We start from the raw sequence: 15186 nt of genomic DNA, 5'->3' as shown, positions 1-15186 counted from the left end.
AGCAAGAAGTAGAGTCAGGCCCGTCTCCTACCCTAGGGGATCACTGGCAATGTCGAAATGCGGCGTCCAGGGGGTAAAGAACACATGAGCGCCCCTAAACGCCAATGGGCTGCGGGCGGCTGTGAACAGTCGAGGCAGCCTCTGGAGATGAGAACTCCACATGGAAGTAACGACGACCCATCGGCTGAATATCATGAATGGTGCCAGCCGCGTCAGCTCTAGCAAGTGCCCCTGAAGAATGTCTGCTCCTGACGGCTGGGGCACCCACTAGAAATCTTGTAGATCAGCGACTCTGTCTGCAAACGAGCTATTTCGGCTTGGAAGCTCGCTCTCTCTTCATCCGTGAGAGAGAGTCGCGGGATGGCCTCTGCAGGGGTGGATGGAGAGGCTGCGGTGGAGTCCTTCTGAGATGATGCTGTGTCTGCACTTCGGAAGCAGGAACTGTGGAAGTCATGCCTGTGGGCGAAGAAAGAAGGGAAAAAAAAGGGGGGGGGGGGGGGGGGGGGGGGGGGGCTGAATATGTGCAGTAAGCTGGGGGTGAGTGTGAAGTAAGCGACCGGTGTTGAGGAGGGTCAGCTGCGCCTTCAGCCAAAGGCTGTCAGTCACAACAGAGCGCGGTGGGGGGGGGGGGCGGCGCGACAAGCAGCTGAGAAGCAGTGAAGGGCGGCGGCAGCGAACAGCAGACATGAAGGAAGGGGGGGGCAGCGAAGCGAGCAGCAGAGAGCGGTGGAGGGGGAGAATGCAGGCGCACAGCGAGCTCATCGAGGATAGCCTGTTCTACATATGATCCAATCCACTATGTGTGGATACTAATGTTGTTGCTTTAATGGTTGCCTTGGAACTTGAGACCTATTCTAGTTCTTGTATGGGCAACTTTTGCCAAGATCAAGGAGAGGTATTGGTGGGAAAGGTATCTACAAGGATGTGTTTCAGTTTGTGGAGACATGTGCTACTTGCCAAATGTATTCAAATGTTCGCTATCGTGATGGTCTACATCCTACCTACCCATTGACTATGCATTACAAATGGGTGGTTGACTTGGTGACTATGCCCCTGGGTCTTTGGTAAATGCGTTACATTGTGCTTGCTAGAGAGAGGATCTAACAAATCAAGTGGAAGGCCGAGCATTGCAAAAATGACAAGTGCAGTATGTAGAGAACAAAAACGACAAGTGCAGTATGTAGATTTCTTTTAGAAGATGTAATATGTCGTTATGGACGTGTTGGAAAGATAACTGCAGATCGAGGAGAACTAGATGCAAAGGAAGCTAAAGAATTCTTCTTGAGGATGGGTATAAAGCTTGCTCTCACTTTTGCATATAATCCTGAAGGAAACGGAAAAAGTGAACGAGGACATCCTCCTATCATTAAAGCTTTAGCAAAGTCATGCAAAGGTAAGATTCGAGAGTGGCCCAGGCTACTCCCTTATGCTTTATGGACTAATCGCACAACACATAGTGCAATGATTGGATATATGCCTGTTGAATTGATGTATGGTCAAAAGCTTATTATGCCTATCGAGGATGTTGTCACTACTTGGAATGTACTACCTTGGGAGAACAATATGAACAAGGAAGACCTACTTGCATTACGGATTCAGCAATTGGAAAGGAGACTTGAGGATGTTGAGATTGCAGTGATGTGGTTGAAAGAAGCTAGGTTAAAGAATAAAGAACGATTTGACAAGAAACATAGACTTTGTCCGAAACCAATTGAGAAAGAGGATTGGGTGCTAGTCTATGATAGTAGTCTTGACAATCAACATAGTGCTATCAAAAAGGTTGCAAAGAGATGGTTTGATCCTTACATTGTGAAATATGTAAATGATAAAGCAACGTATTCTTTGTGTGAACTTGATGGTACAAAGTTGAAGATTCCTATTGCAGGTAAAAGGATCAAGCTTTTCAAGTGGAGAGGTGCAATTGAACCATTTGAAAACTATGTCCATGATCAAGAACATGTATATGATGACTTGCATGATCAAGATGACAACAAAGATGCAAAGTTAGAAGACGAAGGTGTTGATCATGATGAAGATTGACCATATGGCACATACCGGAGGATGTGCAGGTTTAGAGGGGATGGATGTCGTGCCGCTAATGCGGACACGGTGTGAAAACTCCTTTGGAGCCTTATCAACGAGCTTCTTGCTATTCTAGGAATAATAGTGTTAGTTTAGCCACTACTTTAAATGGCCACATTATGAACAGTTCATATTTTTGATATTTTTTAATGGTTTAGCTTATTTATGTATATTTTGGACATACTTTTTGTAAAAATAGCCCAAAAGTGAATGAAAACTCCCAAAATAGGACTTCATGCAAAAAGCAAGTTGCTTTTTCACCTAATTTGGAGAGATATATAAGAAGAAGGGAGAGTTCGGGCATCACGCGATCGCCATACAAGACAGCAAACAGCACTCCGGAAGAGGAAAGCGGAGAACGAGCTACTTGAGAGATTTTTGACCAGGTATCCTAGGTGTCTTGAGGTTTTACCCCCCTTCCGAAGCCAATGGAGCCATCGGAATCGCCGTCTGAGTAGTGGAGAAGAAGTTGGTGTTCGGTGGGATTTTTTGACCATAAAAGGGCAAAACAGGACACATTGAGAGAGAACTCTTTGTATACAGGTTTACCTAATCAAGGATTGGTTTTGGGCTACATAGAGTCTCGAGTCTCTTATTTGTGTGCTGATTCATCTCTATTTGGTTTCAATTTCCTGTAATCCATATCATCATCTTTGCTTTCTTACTCATATTGATTCAAGCTCTTATCTACATACGGTAATCCTTCTCTACTATCATAATCTCAATTCTCTTCACTATAGCACACATAGGCTCCCACAGCCAGAGACCTGGTGTCTTCCCGACACACACGCAGATTTTCTCCACAACGTGCGATCAAAAGGAAGGGTATTTTAGCTTTTGAAAAAAAAATTAATAGGGTTACAATAATAGGAGGGGTATTTTAATTCACCTTTAGAAAAAAATCTATTAGTTCATAAGAAAAGAAGGGTGGTTTTATTGGGGGAAAAATTTTAGTTAAAGGGTTTTTTTAAATACCCCTTGAATGCATGCGATACATGGGGTTTCTTAGTAGTGCACCCCCCAATGTGGAAACTTTCATTTGTGCAAAGAAAGCATTATCCTCTCTTCAAGGCTCAATTGTAAGAAGACAAGAAATGTATTGTGTTAGTTCCAACTTGGTGAGACCGAAAAAAAAAAGTAGCATTAATAATAGTGTCGTGCTTCTTACTGAACTAATACACCCTTGATCCAATTATTGAGCTTCCTCAAGTTGAGGCATGTGATGCCTCTTGAGCCCTCTTGAGCTCCTGGTCATCCAGTTTCCAAGAAGATGCACTCTTTGATTTGCTAACCTTGGCATGGCCTATGTTATTGTTGTTGTAATGCCATACTTCAGGCTGCATGTACAAGATAATTTGTTACTACGAGCCTTGTCACAAGATCTACTAGTTGACTTCACACTTATATTATTTTTCATATTCCAAGCCTTGATTATTTTTCATCATGTGAGGGAAGTTTTACGTCATGAACATCTTCTTTATCACAAGGTCTTAGATACATTATATAAAGCCTTTGTATAAGCAAAGCCTTAAAGCTTTTCCGAGGGTTTTGGCAGCTAGAAAGGAGAGAGAATATACTCTTTGTAAAAGCTCAATGGAGTCGACAGACGACTGAGTTCTTATAATAGCTAGAGAGGAGAGAGAATAGGATGATCAAAGTGTATGACTACTACCATAGGAAGAAGACGATTTTACCATGCAAGACAAAAGTTGTCGACTCCATAACTGTAAGGTGTGTTCAACCTGCAGGACCTCATGGAAAGACATCTTCAAGGATAGTAGATGTCCAGTCGATGTTGGTTAATTGAAGAGAGATTTTATTGATCAAAGGTGTTTAATGGTCCACTCCACTCCACATAGCCGTCGAAGAAGCCAGTTTTGCTTACGAGGATGTGGTGCTCTAGGTCCCCAAGATTTGAGAAATTCCTTGCCTAATTATATACCCCTTCATTGATCAAATGTATGTTCCTTCTTCGCAATCACGATTACTAGTAGAGAGGAAAAGATGAGCATTAAGGTCGGGTAGCTTGAAAGAGACCTCCATGCGCAAAAAGAGCCCTCTCATCAAACCCCACTCATTTAGAAAAACGTGGGGTCTCCTTGAATGTACGTCTATAAAATGTTACATTCTGTGATGCCCTTTTTGGAAGTGCGATCACCCCAAGTGGTGTTCGATTCCCCAAGATTGCCTTGCCAGACCCTCCCAAGGGAAGCGAGCATGGCCGTGTAAAAAGAAAAGCATGCTTTTGTCATGGTGGATGCTTTTTGATTAAGCGCATGCTTTACTTCAAACGCATAGAAGGCATTCTTGAAGAAGAGTGCAGGAGATCGACAATGAACAGAGGAGGCCTAGATAAAGATGCGGACGAAGTGGTGCTCAGCAAGCTTCCCTTTCATGAAGCCGTGCGATTCCTCACCCTCTCCAAGCACTTCCATAGGCCCCTTCTCACTCATCAAAAATCTACTTGGCTTGTAGGGTGCCTTCTCTCCCCTGCACCTTACAAAAGGTAGTACCTTGCTGCAAGGTCGAATTTACACACATAACACAATGCTATGCGTGCCTTATCCCCCTAGTCCTATGAATCACACACATACTTCTCATCCCTTGCAAGGCAGACAGGCCTTCCACCATTCTTTACGACGGTGTTGGTTGCTCGGCCTTCTTCCAGCCGACAAACATAGGCTCTCCATCACACACATCACCTTCTTCTCCAACAAATTCTATGTCTCATCCATTTTCCTAAGGATCAAAACTCTCTTCATCCTGAAATCTTCACATGTAACATGTAAGACTACTATCTTCCTCCATGGGGATTTTTCTGCTGCCTCCCTCCACTAGCCAACATCAACAAAGATATGCTAATCAGCCCCTGCCCTCTCATCTTGAAAGACTCTGTCACACTCATTGTGCATCAATGTAGAACTCATGCTTTCTTCTCTCTATTCAAATTTCCTCTTCATGGACAAGGGCAATGGAAAGAAGAGAGGATCCCATTTCCATCAGCTGTAGGACAACCTTCTTATTGGTTTTAAGTTGTTAAATTGCAGCAGACAGTTTGTGTATTCAAAGCGATAATGTGTTGTGGTTTTATGGCATGGGGTACCATAGTGGCAGCATTGCACTTACAAAGGAAAAGCTTTACTGCTATTGTCTCTCTACAAATGCTGGCTACCTGATGTAGCCTGAAACCTTGGGTTACATTAAGCTTCTTTTTGGCAAATAACTAGTATTTACTCAAGCTCTTTTAGTAACGAATTCCTTTTAATTCCCTCTCTTAGTAGTGATAGCATGTGAAAGAATAACATAATAGCCAATGCACTCATTTACTTGCTCGCATAAATAAACAACAACTCGCTTGTGCATTCATTTAGCTACTCACACACACATCATCTAGCTTATGCATTCAATTAGCTACAACAACTAACTTATGCATTCATTTCGCTACATCAACTAACTTATGCATTCATTTAGCTACTCACACACACATTCAAGTAGCAAATACAAAACAAGCATAACTAAACAAGAACCTAACACAATCACACAAGATTGAGGGCCGGATTTCTTGAGGCTGACCCCCCCTCGAAAGGCTTTGTATTAATCTTTTGCTCTTGAACTCTTACATAAAGAGAGAAGCTTGAATTAATACATCTCTTGGACCATGGAGGCTAAGATCTCCATAACCCTTGAGCTTGTGAGCTTGCTTGGGACCTTAAGCTACGTTGTCCTCTTCTCAAAGCCTCAATGGCTTCTCGAGCCAAGAGTTCTTACAGAGAAAAGGAGAGTCTTGATGAGGATTTGGCTTGGAACATGAGCTGGAAGTGCTCCATAGTCTATGTACTTAGCTACACAGGGTAGTACACTAGTATAAGCTTATAGCTAGCATTAGAGGAATTGAGCTTGAAGAGCTTGTTGAGAGCTTTCACTTGTGCTTTTCCCCACTCTAATTACCCCACTAATGAGCAAGATAATCCCTTTTTAAAAACTCGAATGGATTAGATGGGAGCTTGATGCCCAGAATAGCATCCATGTGGCCTAGAGAGAGGTGGAGGCTGGGTAGCATGTGGGGAAGGTTGGGCGCCTATTTCCACCCTTCCCATTGGTGGAAATGAGTCCAAATTTTACCCAATAAAGCCCCCTTTCCTCTTTTAATTATTTCTTGTCCATGAGCCCACTTTGGACACCTCCCGTAAGCCGTAATTTAGCCGTTTTAGGTCCTTCGAAGCCCCGTTTTTGCTCCGTAAAATTCTGGTGAGATCCTAGGAAAATCTTCCATGCACTTTTGAAGTGAAATTCACCTTTTGGCACTTATCTTGCCTTGAATCCACTTTCATACATGCCTCTTTGTCCATCCATATGTGTTTTCGTGTGCCTTCTCTCTCAGATGGCCACTTTTAGAGAGAGAAAATGCCTTGATAAAGCACAACATTCATCAAACTTCAATTTTGATGACATAGCCCCTCCCCCATTAGGATACCAACTTGAATCATATAGGTTGGAGATGATAAACCCCTCATACTTTGATTTGCTAAACAAGGACATCAATGCACCACAAAATGAAAACTAATAATGATGTACTCATGGTCTGTACACAAGTCTAATCTAATGGAGGTCACCCATTTGGATGGTCCAGCATATCATGTCAAGGAACATCAATGTGGTCATGGAAGGACTTTCTCTTTGAATGGTTGATCAATTCACATAGTTACTGGTATGTCATCCAAATTCTGATGCAAGTTGTAAAGGAAGCTTAAATGTGCCTCATGTTTGCCGGCTCAATAATGACAAATATAAATTTGTAGTAGGCCTTGCAATCAATTAATGTATCATGAGCCATCTGGTATAGTGTCAAATTAGCGTGTGTGTGTGTGTGTGTGTGTGTGGTGGTGGTTTTTTTTTTTGGGGGGGGGGGGGGGGGTGAATAATTAGGGCTAAAGTTGGATGGTCAAGATCTCTCTCTCTCTCTCTCTCTCCACTTGGCCGTGAAAGAGTTTTAACCATTGACCCTTTCTGCTGTTACTTCTAAAACACTTAGTATGTACACTCATATCTGAGGTTACAGTACATGTTGACCCAAAAGCTCTCTCACTAAAGAAGTGACATCTTTGAGATTTAGGCTTAATCCCCCTTCATGTCTATGGTAACTAGTTCTCTTGGTAATGCCTGCTGGTACTCACTTTGAGCTCTCGTCCCCTCTCAATGTCACTCTCTTTCGTTGTGAGACCACACAAATCCCCTAGCATTTAGTACCCTATTTTTAACTACACTCCTAGGAGGTGCAGGGGGGGAGAGTGGGAGTCGACACTCCACCTGCCAAAATGATGTCTCAATCACCGGACCATTCCCTGCCGAATGTATGCTCTGCCTTCATCTTACAGCGGGTGGCCCCTGCGCATACATGTATGAGAGAGAGAGAGAGAGAGAGAGACCCATCCATGCTAAAGTTTCTACCAAGATGGTGTAAAATTTCACAAAGCTCATTCCTGTAGCCACTTGCATTGTACCCACTGCTTCCCTCATTAATTCAGGGAAACATTATCTTCGGCAAAACAATCTATCTCTTCCTCCTAGCATTATCACCAAACTTACTGTTTTCCCAAAGAGGTCATAAGGAAAATCCCCTCTTGGACATCTGCTTAGCTAAGGGTTGCAGCCCTAATCTCATTACAAAACATCCTAGAATTGGTTCAAACAAATTCAGAAAATTTAATGTTTTTGCATTTTTAAGACAAAGCTACAACACATGTACAGATCTACAAGACTTGGGCTTGAACTGCACGTGTGCAAGCACTCCGCCGGGGTTCAGCAGAAAACAGTGTATCTATGCACACAGAAATCCCCCTAAGAGAGGCAATGCGAGTAGGGAAACCCCAATAGATGCGCTTACATTGTTATGTGAAAAACCTTCCAGCTTACCTACATCGCGAATGGATGTCTTATTGAAGTGACCCTAAACCGAACACAGTTTGCCCCAGACAATGCTTCTACAATACTGTGCGTATCGCTGAGTTTGCGCTAGGCATAGTTCCTTCCCTGCTTCAATTGTTTGTAACTATGACCGATCAGCTGTACACTCAACATTTTTGTCAAAAAACCATCATCTTTAACGTTGTTCCAATCGAGAGCCTGCATAGTCTGCTGAAGACATTTCCCAACCATGCTAATGTTTTAAGTGCCCTATCATCATTGTGAGGCATCACGAGATGTTTCATGTGCCAGTAACTAAAACTGTGAGACCTGCTCTTGCTGGATGCTATAAGCCCCAAATATGTCTGCATTTGTGTGCGTGTTTGAGTGCAAATGCTGCACATTCCAAGAGCATAATCACCAATTAGAACAAGAATTTTGCAAATACTTTAAAGAAACTAGATTGTGCAAGCACATTTGATGAAACTTCTCTATGTTTTTGTTGAAAAATCTTAGGAGAAAACTCTGTTTATCTTGTGTTAAGCAGCGACTAGTGAAAATCTTTTCTCCCCCTTTAGTCAAATTAGGCTTGATTTGAGGTATGTAGGCTGTATGAGTAAGCCGCATGGTCCAAGTACACAAGAAGTCTTGGGCATTTTCCCTTGTGGGAAAGAGGCCCCCTTTCCCTTCTGTTTCCCTCCAGTGTTCAACATCATGAGCTTCTACAGATGAGGCTCCACATACCTAGCTACTACTACAGTGTTCAACATCATGAGCTTCTACAAACGAGGCTCCGCATACCTAGCTATATGCGGTGGGGGGGCAGGGTCTTCCAGGTGATCAATGAGCTGCCATAATGTGAAAAGTGGGAATTAGAGTGGGAAAATGTCTAAAACTTCTTGTGATAGACTGTGAACAGATAATTTAAAGATTCTTTCCTAATGTTTTGGATATTGAGCAGCCATATAATCATTCTCAAGAGTTTTTGAAGACTTTTTGAGGGCCCAGATTTCAATGAATATACAAAAAATCTCTAAATATGGCTATAGGAAGATCCCTCTGGACTGCTTTTTCCCCTAAACAAAAATACAGTACCTGCTGCTGTTGTTGTATGGGTAATAGCGCGTATGCATCATTCACTCTAGGAATTTGTAGATGACCATGTGCGTCATGTACACCTGCATGTGAGCTAACCAGCTGCAAACCAGATGCATTATATGGAGATCCAGAAACAGGATGCCCAAAAACATTCATACCCATTCTAAACCCCAAGCCTGCCGCACAATCCGAATTCATATGAGGTGGCCGTAGCCTTTGTTGCATTGGAGCTGACGGCATCCCAGGTGGCAATACCATGGGAGCACACGGCATCCCAGGTGGCGCAACCATCCCAGTCCTCAAAGACATCAGCTGTCACGTAGTTAGCAACCTAATCAACATCTGCTCATGAATCCTAAAGAATGGCTTACTCAGAACAGCACAATCATTGCAACCTGCACTTGAGGCTGTAGCAACTTCATATATTCAATAGCCTCATCCAGAACTGAAGCCTTATCTGTCTGCAGCTCCAAAAAAACAAAACCATACTCGCTCTCTCTCTCTCTCTCTCTCTCTCTCTCTCTCTCCAACCAACAAAGGAACTGGTCCCATGACAAGAACGTTAATGAAGCTCAAGATGAGGGTAAGAATGGTAATGCAAGCACAGAAGGCTCGGGTAATGCAAGCACAGAAGGCTCGGGCTAGATTGGTCAGAATGGCTTCAAACAATGAGATCGCAAAATCTTGGAAGCTAAGGTTATGAATATAATGATGCAAATTTTGTATGCAGCATCACAAACCACACTCGGAACCTCGTGGATTGTCCAAAGATTAATGTGACATGTACTAGGCTAAAGCCCCATATATGAGAGTGTGATGAAAGGCAAGTGTTGACGAGAGAATAATTAAGTAAATTTGATGATGCAGAGAAAAAGGAAGATGTTTTGATGGTTATGGGATGGTTGCGAGTACAGATGTATCAACCTACATACACATGCTTACTAAGATGGAAGACCTTGATTATCTATTGACCAATGTTGGAACATTCAAGGACTGCCAGGAAATTTGCAAGGATCTTTGTATACAATCAATGCCTATCTTCATTTAGTGTCTACCTTTGTCATATATTTGTAAGGGCTCTATCTGGGTACAACTTACTTTGCGAGCATCCCCGGCTTACACACCACATAGGGTCATGTTTGACTATTGATTGTCAGAAGATGGCTTAAGCAGAACTAGACAGAGGTAGTGCTTAGAGAGACCAATTTAAGGGCCCACACAGTCCCAAATCATACCCTGACCTCTGCACTGACCCTAGGTAAAAGGCTCTCTATGAACTTCTAACAGATGGCAGATAATTGGTATTTCACAAAGTTAGATGATACAAGAACAATGTGAAATCTAGTATATGAGAGATACACTGTGCCACTCCATTGGCATTAAGAATGAGGAAATGCATTAGCTCAGTTGGCTAGCTGACTGCCTCGACCCAATACCAATCCCCCTCCACCTAGGAGGAAGACAAGATATGTTGACTATATGGGTAGAGTATGTAAAGCAATACATTTGTAGATGCCTAGATCATTATGAGATGAGAGGCACATATAATGATCACTGCCTTTTCTGAGATAGATTCAGTTCCATCGACCATATCAAGCACCACCCAGATCAGAGCTGCTTGTTGACTCTGTTCTTACTAGAGCTTCGATAACATACAAAGAGCCTCCTTAATGCTTCATGGTCCATGGACTAGCTCATCATACTGGGGTACTGAGAGCAAGCCACCGTGCTTTGGGTTGCTAGATGACCTCGGACCCTGGGAGAGTGGTCACCATAGTACCCCAACTGATAAGTCATCAGCCAGTACTGGAGGCAGCCTCATCTCAGCCTACATGGTAGCCCTCCTCTCCTGCCGATTATGTGCATCCTACATGGACCCTTCCCCCCTATAGCTACTAGATATATAGAGAATGCATCCATACAAGATTGCACACACACAAGAGCATGATCTCCCAGTTGATAGATGCATTTCCCACAATATACCTCTATTAGGGGCTCACATGTCAATTTCATTTCAGCGTTGGTTCAATTTTTTTTTTCTTTCTTATGTTACCATAATAACATTTTTATGAACATTAGTGACTGTCTTTTTGTCTCACAGAACCATTGGACCCTCTCTCTCTCTCTCTCTCTCTCTCTCTCTCTCTCTCTCTCTCACAAAGACACACACACACACACACACACACACACACACACATGGGCATGCGAGCACACGCACATAGACATGCTCTGGCATGCTTGCAACCATTTTAGCCCAGCACAACCAGTAAACTGAAAATATCTGAGAAGTACAGCAAAGTGCCCCACCTTGTTTGCATTGGGTATAAGGTCTTGCAATGCCTTCATCTTAGAATTTATCTTCTCACGCCGTTTCTGCAAAATCACTGCTAAATGCTGAGATGGAAAATCTGGACAAGGCGAAAGCATATGGAACAAGAAAATCTGAAAGGGAAAGAAATCACAATGTGCAGCTTCACCCACTTTTTCTGAGAGATTGTGTATCTCAGCAGCTCGGGTTCTCTTTGCCCCTGGCCGGACCTTACTTTCGATCTCAATGTCTTCGGTGGGGTGGTGTGCTTTTCTCTTCATGGTAGACGTAGCAGCTTCTTTAATGCTCTTCTCAGTGCTATCACCTGATGTGGAGGGAGATGCCATAGTCATATCGCCTCTCTCAACAGTCTTACAAACCTTAGACTCTGAAGTAGTTAGATCACTTATGGTTATCACAGGACACGGGTTTGTATCCAATTCTTCCTTTGCACGATACTCCAATCTATTAGCATGCAAGGAAACCCCATGGCCCTGGATGCTATTGCTTCTTTCATGGTCATGGCACACTGGCTGCAGATGCATAGACGACTTCACATCTGTAGTAACCATTGACTCCACACCAGAGCAAGGCTTTCCTTTACATCGAATAAGATATGGCCTCCCTGTCTTAGTACTACTTGGCATGGCACCACTACAACCCATTGATGCACCTGAAGCAAGGCCAGCAGAAGCAGAAGTGGTCGCCGAAAAAGAAGGCAATCCACCTTTGGCACATTGTGTTCTTGAGGCCCTTGATGATTTGTGAACAGGTGTCATGCTGACAGCTTCTGCTCCCAATGTACAAGAGATGCTGCTTGTTTTTGTGGAGTCGGTACAAGGGGTCAACACCACATCTTTCATATGCGCAATCGAAGGTTGCCGTTTTGTCTCGCATTGGAAGGGCAATCTACAAGAATCCGTACCTGTCATTCTAGGTGCACAAAAAGCTTCAGATGATATCTCCTCAGTCGCCACTGTAGGGTAAGCATGTAATGTGGGAGACACCACATTGGCTTTCAGGTCACCTTTAAAAGCAGAGTCTCCACCTTTTCCTTCCGCACAAAAACCCAGCTTGTCTTGCCGTTGCCTGCCTACAGCATGAGAAAACAAAGGAAAGTTTGGGCTTGTGAGGCGGCGCACAGGAGGTTGAAATCCATATTTTACATCCCTGGCCTTAAAAGTGAGCGGGACAACATTGGATGCACTCCGAACAGTTTCTGAAGTGGTGACAACACTATGGGCTCTTTTTACCATTTGAGGCTGCGCATTTGTACGTACCCTGTCAAAAGCCTCTGCTCCGGACTGACATAGAAGACCTGCCGCACGATGTGCGCCTATGGCCATGGCTGTATTTGCAGCTGTAACCCTCTCACCTCTGTTAATAACACAAGCTCTTGCAACTCCCCAAGTATGTGATGCCATATGCGTATTGCCGGCACCCTCTCTTTCTCTCATCTTCAGATCAGAAGGCAAAGAGGTTCGAGGTCTCAGACCAAGTGAATGCAATTTCTCTCCTTCTTTTAAAGTAAGGTTCGAAAATGCATCGTGGACAAAGTTGAGATGAGAAGTGGGTGCTTCTATGAAAAGCTCTTCTGAGCAGTAGTTCTTGTCAAAGCTATCCTCCAATGGGTATTGCAACCAAGAAAGCATTTCATCCTCCTGAAATTGCAAACTACTAAGAGGAACCTCCAATGCTGGCACCGACTCGCGCCCTGCTGATGGGTGCGTATGGCCACTAGAAGCCTTTTCTGAGTTATCCATCCAGCTTAGTAAGCATACAGAAGCATCAGGATGAGGCCTGCATGTTCAAAGCTTTTCTGAGTTATCCATCCAGCTTAGTGAGCATACAGAAGCATCAAGATGAGGCCTGCATGTTCAAAGCTTTGTCACCTATCCTTCCCTGAAGGCATCAGTGAGTGCATATAAACTCACCAAGCTTACATGTGGGCATTCTCGACTGTGTGTGACTTTCATTCATAAGCTCCTGCATGTCTTCATAGGCTTCCAAGTCATTGAAGCAGCTGCTGCGCAAAATTGACTTTCTTGGTGTGGAAATCTGGAGTAAGATGATTCATGCTTGGGCAAAGGTACTGAAGAAGGCACCCATCTTAAGTATAAAATCGGTATAAAACCTGGTGTGTGCAATAGTGCCCAAATGACCCACAAATCTCTTCATTACAAAGTACTGGTGGATGAAGCAGGGCAAGGCAAAACTGACCAGCAACCTGCTTCCGTGCAAGCTTCACACACGCATGCTTACATGTGAGCATAGCATTCGCTCAAGCTTGTAGGTGGAGCTGTATCAAGCTTTGGGTGCTATATAAACCTGCAAGAAAATCTATGGAAACACGAGCTTACACAGAGCTGAAGCAAAGGCATGGCTTCCTCAGGAAGCCATCCAGGTGGTGTGTCAGGGACACATAAGCTTGGCATGTGAGGAAGTTAAAGATTTGAAGGAAAAAAGCATGCTTTGAACAGTGACGTGATAGCGAATCAATTAAAGCTTCTTGGCACTCGTGTGTGTGTGCGCGCGCGCCCAAAGCATGCATGCAAGCATCTCTCTCTCTTTCTCTCTCTCTCTCTCTCGTGTGTGTGTGTGTGAAGGCGAGAGAGAGAGACAGACAAAAAAAGTATGTGTGTGTCACACTCCCTGTGTGTGTGTGTTCTGTGAGTGTGGTGTGTTAGAGAGAGAGAGAGGGGTGTGTGTGCGTGCGTGTGATGAGAGAGAGAGTAGTACCGGTCTCGTCACTTCGCGGGATAAGGAGAGAGAGTCTAGATTCCTGTGTGTGTACGCTTGAAGTTGAAGAGTCCCCTGTTTTGTTGTGAAGTAGACGACACAGTACAAAATCCCAGAATGCGCGAGACTCCGAGAGAGAAGAGGGCCACCGAGCCCGCAGGAGGGCGCCCGTATCCGCCGCGCGAGCCTTCAGCTGCCAGCTTCCAGCACATGAATGCGTTGGCTCTCTCTCTCTCTAGCTTTCTCTCTCTCTCTCTCTCGCCCGTCTCTCTCTTTCTCTCTCTCTAGCTTTGTCTCTCCTCTTCGAATTCGCAGTGCTCTTTCATATGTGTAAGGCAGCTCACACTCAGCCATTTGAACCTAGTCATTGCACAAAAGGATGATGTGTCAGAGCTCTTAGATTATTGAAACGAATATGTTATTTATCATTGTATATGTTTCAAAATTTAATTTAAAATATATACTAATAAAAATACAAGCATGAAAATATCACACACTAAGAGAAAAAAATATAGTTTTGGGTTATTACTTTATGTTATGGATCATAGTAGGTATAAGAGTTGTACATAGTAGGTTATTAATTATTGGGGTGAGAGTTGTCGTCACCAAAATTGTGTGTTATGATACACAAAAGAGAAGAACATTAGTCCCCAAATTGACTAAATTTGTGAAGCATGTTTGATTTTGAATCATGTGCATACACTCAACTAGTAATGTGATTAAAAGTTATTTTAAAAAAGCACACACTTTTGGGTGGTGGGAGTTGGTACTATTCTTCCTAGATTTATAAACATAGGAAATGTGCCCATTTTCCATTTAGTAAATCACTTCCAATTTGAAAGAGTCATTTTTGCCTCTAGTGACAGGATTGTTTTTGGTATGATTACTAGGTTTAAATATAATACTTACAGATTTTCTTGAATCACTTTGTTGTGACTGGTTTTATGTGTGTTGATACATTTGCAAGTGTTGGTACTATTCTTCCTAGATTTATAAACACAGGAAATGTGCCCATTTTCCATTTCTTAAATCACTTCCAATTTGAAAGAGTCCTT

At 43.3% G+C, this 15186-nt stretch overlaps 2 protein-coding genes across 6 annotated transcripts; one reads left to right on the top strand and one right to left on the bottom strand.

Moving 5' to 3' along the window:
- Nucleotides 1–1351: 1351 nt before the first annotated feature.
- Nucleotides 1352–2342, top strand: LOC147636206 (uncharacterized). Its single transcript, XM_086801115.1, has one exon. It carries the CDS (start codon nt 1462–1464, stop codon nt 2038–2040), a length of 579 nt encoding a protein of 192 aa, XP_086657241.1. The 5' UTR covers nt 1352–1461; the 3' UTR covers nt 2041–2342.
- Nucleotides 2343–7784: 5442 nt separating this feature from the next.
- LOC147636205 (uncharacterized) lies at nt 7785–14426 on the bottom strand. 5 transcript variants are annotated; one of them, XM_086801631.1, is made up of 7 exons: nt 14132–14426; nt 11566–13732; nt 11392–11457; nt 9480–9545; nt 9243–9396; nt 9082–9164; nt 7785–8382 (listed from the first exon to the last, which is right to left on the bottom strand). In XM_086801631.1, exons 2-7 carry the CDS (start codon nt 13153–13155, stop codon nt 8302–8304), a joined length of 2040 nt encoding a protein of 679 aa, XP_086657757.1. In that variant the 5' UTR covers nt 13156–13732; nt 14132–14426; the 3' UTR covers nt 7785–8301. The 5 variants fall into 5 exon arrangements, with proteins under 5 accessions (XP_086657757.1, XP_086657756.1, XP_086657754.1 ...); XM_086801630.1 differs by having other exon boundaries at nt 9082–9396; nt 11566–13192; nt 13327–13732; XM_086801628.1 differs by having other exon boundaries at nt 9082–9396.
- Between the last annotated feature and the right edge of the window lie 760 nt (nt 14427–15186).

Source organism: Cibotium barometz, chromosome 8 (assembly GCF_041138505.1).
Source record: "Cibotium barometz isolate CiBa-2024 chromosome 8, ASM4113850v1, whole genome shotgun sequence".
Lineage (NCBI taxonomy): Eukaryota > Viridiplantae > Streptophyta > Polypodiopsida > Cyatheales > Cibotiaceae > Cibotium > Cibotium barometz.
This window is presented reverse-complemented; position numbering and strand designations above follow the sequence as displayed.